At 38.7% G+C, this 8,982-nt stretch overlaps 1 protein-coding gene across 1 annotated transcript; it reads left to right on the forward strand.

Moving 5' to 3' along the window:
* Window positions 1–415: 415 nt before the first annotated feature.
* On the forward strand, window positions 416–3,697 carry LOC118735658 (golgin subfamily A member 6-like protein 1). The gene is made up of 2 exons (XM_036465548.1): window positions 416–2,787; window positions 2,878–3,697. The coding sequence occupies exons 1-2, from the start codon at window positions 865–867 to the stop codon at window positions 3,553–3,555; spliced, it is 2,601 nt and encodes an 866-aa protein (XP_036321441.1). The 5' UTR covers window positions 416–864; the 3' UTR covers window positions 3,556–3,697.
* The last annotated feature ends 5,285 nt before the right edge of the window (window positions 3,698–8,982 follow it).

Genomic DNA, 8,982 nt, shown 5'->3' on the forward strand with positions numbered 1-8,982 from the left:
TGTAGCTCTATACCTGTGTACATGCATACATACATCTTATTGTTCACTCAGGGACGGACATATTACATACCTTTACTTAAGTATTCGTTCAGGAAATTTCGTAAGTAAACAACGACAATACCTATTCGCCTGCAAGCAAGGCTAATTTTGCTTGTTTTTGTTCAATTCCGTGGGCTTCTCCTTCATCCGCAACGGCACCTTTCGTTAATGCCTTTCAATTTGAAAACAGAACGAAGAAAATGCGTTACAAGGTATGTACAAGAAACTACCACAATTGCAAGGCGCGCAGACGCAAAATGCATACAGCGAACCACCACCACCACCACCACCACCACTACCCCCATCAGCCGGCAAAAGAAGTCAGCCAGCTAACGAAATGCCTGCGGGCAGCACCGCTGAGTCGTGTTTGGCGTGAGCAGCGATCATGAGGAATCAGTTATGAATTTACCATCGAACGAATAGGAACCTTTCTACGCAAAAGAAGACGGTTTCCTTGCCGCAAGTACCAACAGTATTGGTGTTTTAAAAGTGTTTTGTTAAAAAAACACTTTGTTATACAGTTACAGTTTTGTTTATAAATCTTTATGTTTTTGTTAAAACGTGTGCTTGTTTTTTATTGAGACAAGATTTTTTGAAATAAAGGACACTAAGTTGTTTTGAAACCAAATTAAGAGCTTATGCGAAACCCTCAAACGTCAAAAAGCAAATCGAAACTATTAACCAAAAAAAAAACAAATAAGCCAGCTCAAATTAAAATAACGGCCACTTCAAACCGTACACACAACACTCACGCCAACCCTCACTGCTTATCTTTTCTATCTTTCACGCACCACCTACCAGCAGCAACAACAGCAACGCCACACAATGTCTTTCTCCAAAGCAAAACTAAAGCGCTTCAACGATGTCGATGTGGATTGTGCCAACTCGCCCGCAACTGCACGCCTACCTACCGATGCGTGCACAATTAATACGCCAGGCAAATGCATTGCTGCCGCCGCCACACCAGCTACTACCACCACCAGCGCCAACACGCCCGCTGCCACTACAACAAGCGGCCACCCAGAACGCAAGGAACAGATTGAGAAATTCTTCAAAGACGCCGTACGCTTTGCCACCAGCAGCAAGGAAGCCAAGGAGTTCGCAATACCCAAGGATGCCGCATTGAAGGATGACAAAAAATCCAAGGGTTTGCGACTCTTCCGCACACCTTCATTGCCACAGCGCTTACGCTTCCGACATAATGCCTCCGAGTCAGCGACAGCAGCAGCAGCAGCAGCAGCAGTGGCGGCTGCCAACAACAATAACGGCAGCGGCGCCAGCACAGCCAGCTCCACGCCAATGCATTCCGCCACAAATACACCAGTAAAAGATGCCACCAAGTCAGGCAGTCGACTCAAAGGCAAAGAGGCATTACAGCATGAAATACGTAAAAAGAATGAACTACTCGAGAGCTACATGAGTCAAATTGATGTGCTGAAGCGCCATGTCGAACAGCTAAAGGAGACCGAGCGCAAGTTGCGCGAAGAAAATGCCAGCGTCACGGAGAAGACCGAGAATCTAATACATGCATTGCAGGCGGAGAATGCGACACATAAAGAATTGAACGATAGGCTAAGCGCCGAAAATGTAGAGCTAGCCGAGACATGCAACAAAAGAGAGCTGGAGATAAACGCGCTCGTGACGCGACACGCCAACGAGCTGGAAGAACTACAAGCCATCATGGCTGAGTTGAGATTAGAGAAAGCCACGTTGGAGCAGCAAGCGCAGGAACACGGCTCAGAGGCACAAAGAAGACTCCAACAGTTACAAGTGTTACAGCGTGAGATTATCGAAGCGCGCGAACGGCTGGTGGCATCCGAACAACGCGCAGAAAAAGACACTGAGCTGATACAAAATTTGCGCAATACCAATGAGTCGCTTAGCCTAGACTTGAGTGAGTTGAGGAAGCAAGTCGAACACGACGCGCTCAGCTATGCGCAAGAGACCAAGATCGCACAGAATGAGATGGAGTGTCTGAAGAAGGAGCGCAGCACATTGAAGAACGATTTGGCAAGCAAATGCGAACTCATCAAATCGCTACAGGACGAGCTGCTAGATAAGACTTGCGAAATCGACGCACATTGCGATACGATACGCCAGCTGTGCCGAGAAAAATCGAAATTGCTGGAGAAAGAGCAGTTGATTGAGAAGGCCGAAGAGAAGTTGCGTAGCGCTGAGGAGCAGGCGGAGCAAAAGGTGCAGAAACTCGAGTCCGATTTGGAGAATGCGCTGGAACGCGAGAAGGCGTATTGGCGCGCTGAACTGGACAGACGCCAGAAACTGGCTGAGAATGAAATAATTAAGGTGGAGTTGGAAAAGCAAGACGTGATGGTGTTGCTGGAGACTACGAATGATATGCTACGCGACCGCGACGAGAAAATCCATAAGTACGAAGAGCAATTGCGCAACGGCATTGACTACTACATACAATTGAACGATACATTGCAGAAGCAGATTGTTGATCTGAAGCAAGAGATTGCTAAAATCATTACCGAGAAGTACAATTACCAACTGACGCTGAGTAATACGCGCTCCACGGTCAATATACTGATGGAGCGTTTGAAGAAATCCGATGCTGACGTCGAACAATTTAAGGCCGAACTCGAATCTGTGCAGCTGGCCAAGGGCGCGCTGGAGCAGAGTTACCTAACGCTGCAGTCCGAATTGGAGGCACTGCGCAGCGATCATGCTGAAACCGAAACGGCACTGAAGACGCTGTGTCAATCATCGCAAACGCTGCAACAAGAGGTATCCATTAAAGATAACCTATTTAATGAAATACTCACCTCAGAAGAAGAAACTTTGGCAAAATTCAATAAAATTGCTTCCTCATTCCAGGAGCGCATCAATACGACAGATGTCGCGCACTACCTGGAGATGTACAATGAGCTGAAGCGCAAAGACGAGACGCGTGAACAGTACATGCAGGACATGAAGAAGGCGCTAGACGAATTCGCCACTGTGCTGCAATTTGCACAACTGGAGCTGGACAGCAAAGAGAAGTCACTACACAAGGTGCGCGACGAATGTGAACAGCTGAAGTTGGAGAATATGGCGCTTAAGTCAAAGGTCGACGAGGGTAACACCAAAAAGGAGAATAGCACAGATCTGGAGAAAATTGAAGACCTACTAATCGATACAGAACTGCGTGCGGAATGCGACAAAATCGCCTCATGGCTTTTGAGCTCCTCGGCCAGTGAGAAATGTGTACGCACCGAAAGTACCAACGAAATCAACGAGCTGCTGAAGCCAACGACACCGAACAGCAACAGCAAGAAGAACCGCAGCTGTTTGACACCATCATCACCGACGCCCGCCAACAAAACGATAACGCTATCCACCAACGCGCCGGGTTCCAATGTGGGCACACCGCGTACACCGCGCACACCGCGTACACCGCGCACGCCAAAAACGCCACGTACGCCCCGCACGACACCCAAGAAGACGGTGCTCTTTCCCGGCAAGGAAAACATATGCAGTCCACAGAAGCAAGTGCTGAAGGCGCGTAATATGTAAAGAGGCGAGCGGTCAGTTGGAAGAAGGTACGGTCCAGTTGAGGTCAGTAGCCTGACGGACGGCCTAAGCGTACATATGTCTTGGGACTAAGATTGATATTTTTTTTTTTAATAAAAAGCTATAAACGAATAGGGTTTATGAATCGTCAATGTTTTATTCATCGAAAAGTTTAGAGGAGGGTTAGTGAGGCAAATGGGGTTGAATTTTGATTTATTGTAGAATATAGTTTTCCCACGCTACAGTATGAGATTTAGGCACAAAAGAATCACATTCTGCAGTTTATTATTGCCGAAGGTAAGGAAAGGTATGCAGGGTATGTTTGCATTCAATGAAATCTGCGTTATATACTCGCAGCACAATTGCGCAATACATACGACTTATTTGTTACCTGCTGGGAAGTGAAGTCATCATCTTTTGTAAACGCACAAAGGGGTGGGTAAACAGGCCCTACACTACTTCATACAACTACATATTCCTTAAAATAACGACAAGAAATTGCGATACGCTTCCGCTCGTCATAGCGCAAAGCCTTTGTGTTGGGTAGACAAACACTTGAAGGAACTCAGCAAATGATGGCATCAAAGTAAAAGAAAGCAATAACACTGGGGTGAAGATAAGGAAGTATGTACCTAAACAGTAAATTCGGCAGATGTTCAAATTGTTATTCGTCTTTCTCAAATATGTAACAATAATAACTGTTGCGTCGAGTTACAATTCAGCGCCAAAAAAGGTAAACTTTTCACACCGGTCTAGGGTATAATGACGGTTGCGATCGTCATGGTTGGTTGGATTGCATTGCCACAGGTGCCCCTAAATGCCCGTTTTTGAAGTGAAACTTCTTTACGTTCGGTTGGGAGTAAATGCAACCATCGATACAACGAAAAAGCGACGAACTCGTTGGGCTCTAATTTCAACAGAAAAACCGACTTAAAGATTACGATTAGAATTAAGATTAACATCGAGATTGAGATTAAGATTAAAATAACTGCCCATTATTGTGCAGAAAAATATTCATATGATACGCCAAGGCATTTTTTGTTTTAACGCCATGAAATCTGCACCGTTAGTTCGATTTTCAAAACTGAGGTGTCAAATTAAAGTGCTTGTTTTGTCAATGCGACACAAGATTTTATTTTTTTCGAAAAGAGTTGCCACTTGTTAAAAAATTAAATTCAAATAAGAGCAATTATTTCCATATGGGTATCAATCTAAATGTTTTTGAAAAGGCTTTATTTTGTAGCTACATGTATGAGAGTTTGCCACCTGCTCAAAAGATAAGTTCAATTCAAACTAAGGCAATTAGGTAATTGATATGTATCACTATTTAAGTGTCAGACGAAAGAGCTCTTAGAAAGTTTTAGTTTGAAATTATCTTGAAGCGTGTTGCCAGATTTTTGGAAAGTCGAATTTATGTAATTAAATTATACACAAGTTATATGAAATATTAAAATATGGGTTTAAAATGAAAAAGTGGCAAGAAATCTTTGGTTTGAACATTTAGAAGGTTGCCACCGGTTTAAAAAAATTCTTTATTTCTGAACTATATTTATATAAGTATTTGAAAAATCAAATATAACTTAATTCATCAATTACTTGAAATTTGTATCCCAATTTTAGATGTAAGAGATTTAAGTTGAAAGATACTTTTAAAAAGTGTTGCTACCTGTTTGAAAATCGAGTTTAGTAAACATAGACACTAGATATGCATATGACATATTAAAAAATATGAGTGTCAAACGCAGTGTTGTGAAAATTTTTGTTTGAAAAAACTTTTGATTAGGGCTGCCACCTATTCGAAAACTCATATCTATCATGAAGGCATTTTTTGTGAAAGTCGCCGGATCTGCACCGTTCCTTCGAATTTCGAAAATCATATGTAAAATTAAAGAGCTTGGCCCGTACATGTTTGTCAGTACAGGGTGATTTGAAATTAAAGAAACCTTTTCACTCAGAAACGGTGGGACGGATTTAGGTAAAATTTGATACACGGATCGCATTTGGAATATTTTTTAGGTTTTAGATTTTTGAAGTTTAAAATTTTTAATTAAATTTTGTCTTCTTAACGCTCGGCGGGTTCACCATTAATATTGTAATACGGGTAATATAGGAAGAAGTTTCGCTACAGCCGCGTGTGGGATCCTCACACAACTTCTTTTTATTACTTTCTTAGGTAAAATATAATTTTAACGACCAATAAAGTTACGAATGTTATCCCTGCAGGGAAAACGCGCACTAGTGAATTATATTGCTGGTTCCGTACTAGATCTTTATCACCAAAAACGAACCAGTCCGATAGTAACTATGTAGATAGCCACCAGTTAAAAATCAGCGTAACGTGGAACTTTTAAAAAATTATTTTATTTCATTTTTTCCATAAGAAATCTATATATCGATGGCTGAGTAGAAGATCGACCTATCTCGGCAGCCTGTTCGAAAACGCCCTATCTCAGAAAATTTTTCAACAACGCCCTATTTTAGAATTTGATTGAAAAACGACCTATCTCAGAATTCAGTTCAAAAACGCTTAATCCCAGTTGCCGATTCAAAAACGCCCTACCTCAGTACATTTTCAATGTATTTTTCGTTTGAGATAGGGCGTTTTTGAACCGAATTCTGAGATAGGGCGTTCTTCAACCAAACAAATTTCTTTTCAAATTGAATACACACTTCTTTGAAAATAATTTAAAAACGCACACACGGACGAAGCAAAAACATTGAAAAATCATTATACTTTTTTCTTTTGTCTGTCGATTTTAGACTTGGTTGAGAACTATAGAATTTAGGACTAGTTCGGAACTATCGGAAAAAGAGATGCAGCTGGGGCAATTGACACTTCCTAGGACATCACCATGTTAAATTCGCCAGTTGTTTGCATGCAAAAGAGATTAATCGTGAACCAGTACTGGGTCTAAATAAACTAGTAGCGCATCAGTTCAGAACTGGAGATTTTCCCCACAGGGATATAACAAGAGTATTATAAATGTGAATGTTTGTGAGCGAGTGTGTGAGTATGTTTGTTCCTTTTTCAAGCTAAAACGGCTGGACGTATTTGAGTAAAATTTGGCACATCGATACGTTGTAACCTGGATTATCATATAGGATATTTCTTGAAGAGAGTTGCCACTTTTTTAAATGTTAAAATCAATTAATGAATAGGTTAAATAAAATGTTACAACATTGTAGATGTCAAATGAAAGGTTGCCACCTGTTAAAAGTTTAAAATCGGTTAACTAATAAGTTAAAAAAGGTAACACAATCATGTGGGAGTAAAGCGAAAGCAGTTGAAACGATTTATTTCGAATATATTTTTTAAGGCGATTGCCGCCTATTCAAAAAGTTTGATCAATTTAATTAATAAGATTAATAAGTTAAACGAATATTTTAATATGGCCCCCAAACGAGAGAAGTTAAAGAAAGCGTTATTTAAAACATTTTCTTTTAATGAAGCTATCATCTCTTTAGAAATTCAAGATCAATTCAATCAACAAGTTAAATAAAATATTTTAATATGGATATCAAACGAGATAGGTTTCACGAAAGCTGTAAGTATTTCGAAAATATGTTTGACGAGGGTTGCCACCAGTTTACGAGTTTAATTGACAAATTGAATGAAATGTGTGTTGGTCTTTCTTATTAGCTGGATTGACATACAACGCAAAAAATTAAATTCTACTTTAAACTATAACAGCCAATTTCACGATGGCAATTTAAGTGAAAATGATTTTAATTTTTTGAATTTTACATGGAACGTGACAGAAAATTAATAATCATTTTCCATTTAAATTGCTGGTGACACCGGCTGTAAGTTAATCGAAATTGTACGAGATAAAGAAAGCTTTATTACAGGATTGCCACCAATTTAAAAAGTAAAGTAATAAGTATGAAGTATTACAATATGGCGCACAAACGAATGAGGTTTAAGAAGCTTTATTTTGAACATATTTTTAAAGAAGGACCCGCATGTTAATAAGTAACTTAAATTTAATCAAGAAGTAATATGAAACATAACAAAATGATGCCAAGCCAAACAAAATATGTTTAAGGGCTGTTTCCAGCTCTCAAGAAAAACGAAAAATTCATACAAAATGACGCACAAGAAATGGAAAAGAATTTTCTTCCATCGAAATTTCTTAAATCAGTTTGCAGCTTTAAAGAAAAAATGCTCCTATATTTATTTCTTCAAGAAAACTTACAACAGAACAGAAATTAAAAATATTTCTTGTGGTTTTTCTGGAGAACTGGATTCTAAGCTTTAAAATGGGTTTATTTCGAAAATATTTTTAAAAGTGGTTGGCGCTTGTTTGAAAGCTAATTAAATTTTATTTGTTAATTTAAGTAAATATTACAATATGGATGTCAAAAGAAACAGGTTGAAAAAAGCTGTATTACAAAAAAACCAAATTCAATTGAACATTTGCAAAATGAATATCTTTCATCTTTACAGAAAAAATAAATGAAATACATATATATATATATATATAAGATATTATAAGAAACAAATTGAGTTGTTTTTTTTTTATTTAGACACATTTTTTAAAAGAAAGCACCCTATACAAATAATTTAAACAAGAAATGTTTAAGCAAAAAACACAAACTACTTAAATTATAACATACAAATTTAGGAGTACCGTTGATTTTTTCATGGAACAATGATTGAATCTAAACCAATTAGTATGGGACCACTTGTGAGACACTACCTTTCCGATAGAAAAAGAATTATCGAAATCGATTGACGTGGTTTAAAGTTATGCGGTAACATACATAAAAAAAAAAACAGATTCCGATGAATTGATAACCTTTTCCTCTTTTAGAAGTCGGTTACAAATAAATAAAAAAATCCGACGAATTGATAACCTTCTCCTTTTTGTGAAGTCGGTTAAAATTATAATTGAGTTGATATTCGACATATTGACCATGATTCAATAATGAAAGGTTTTGTAAGTAGCTTTCTTCTAAAATTTGATACTCCCAGCCACAGGGATGGTTTTTGGAAGCAGGGGAAAAAAGCGAAGAATTCAAGCACACTTCCTAAATGGTAGCTAAATTCCACAAAAAGGTGGGGATAATGGTGCATAGTGGCATTTTAAAACAAAAACGAATTTGATTTAGTTATTTAATTTAAACCAGCTTATTTACAACGCATATAACCCCTGATTGTTATTAAAAATAATAATTTATATGTATGTATATTCCAAAGTTGAGTACGCCAGACGGCGCATTTCTCGAGAATGGATGGTCCACTTTGAGCTATAGTTTTTTGTGTTTGTTTGCCTTGTAAATTCTTTGCGGTATCATTTACAGTTGAAGGATATGAAGAAGCTATTTGCTTTTGGGGGGAAAAAAAAAACGAAAAATAAGAACATTTAAGTTTCTTTCGCGGTTTTGGCTCGATTGCTTCGAGCATGGTAATTCGAATTCTTTGATGCG

The sequence above is a fragment of the Rhagoletis pomonella genome, unplaced genomic scaffold (genome assembly GCF_013731165.1).
Source record: "Rhagoletis pomonella isolate Grant_MI unplaced genomic scaffold, Rhpom_1.0 Rhpom_scaffold_00003, whole genome shotgun sequence".
NCBI classification, from domain to species: Eukaryota; Metazoa; Arthropoda; class Insecta; order Diptera; family Tephritidae; genus Rhagoletis; species Rhagoletis pomonella.

What these genes read in the sequence shown, in the direction of transcription:
- LOC118735658 (XM_036465548.1), top strand. Translation starts at nt 865, where the DNA reads ATGTCTTTCTCCAAAGCAAAACTAAAGCGCTTCAACGATGTCGATGTG. An exon ending in CGCAAACGCTGCAACAAGAG is followed by an intron (nt 2,788 to 2,877) that starts GTATCCATTAAA and finishes TCCTCATTCCAG; the next exon opens with GAGCGCATCAATACGACAGA.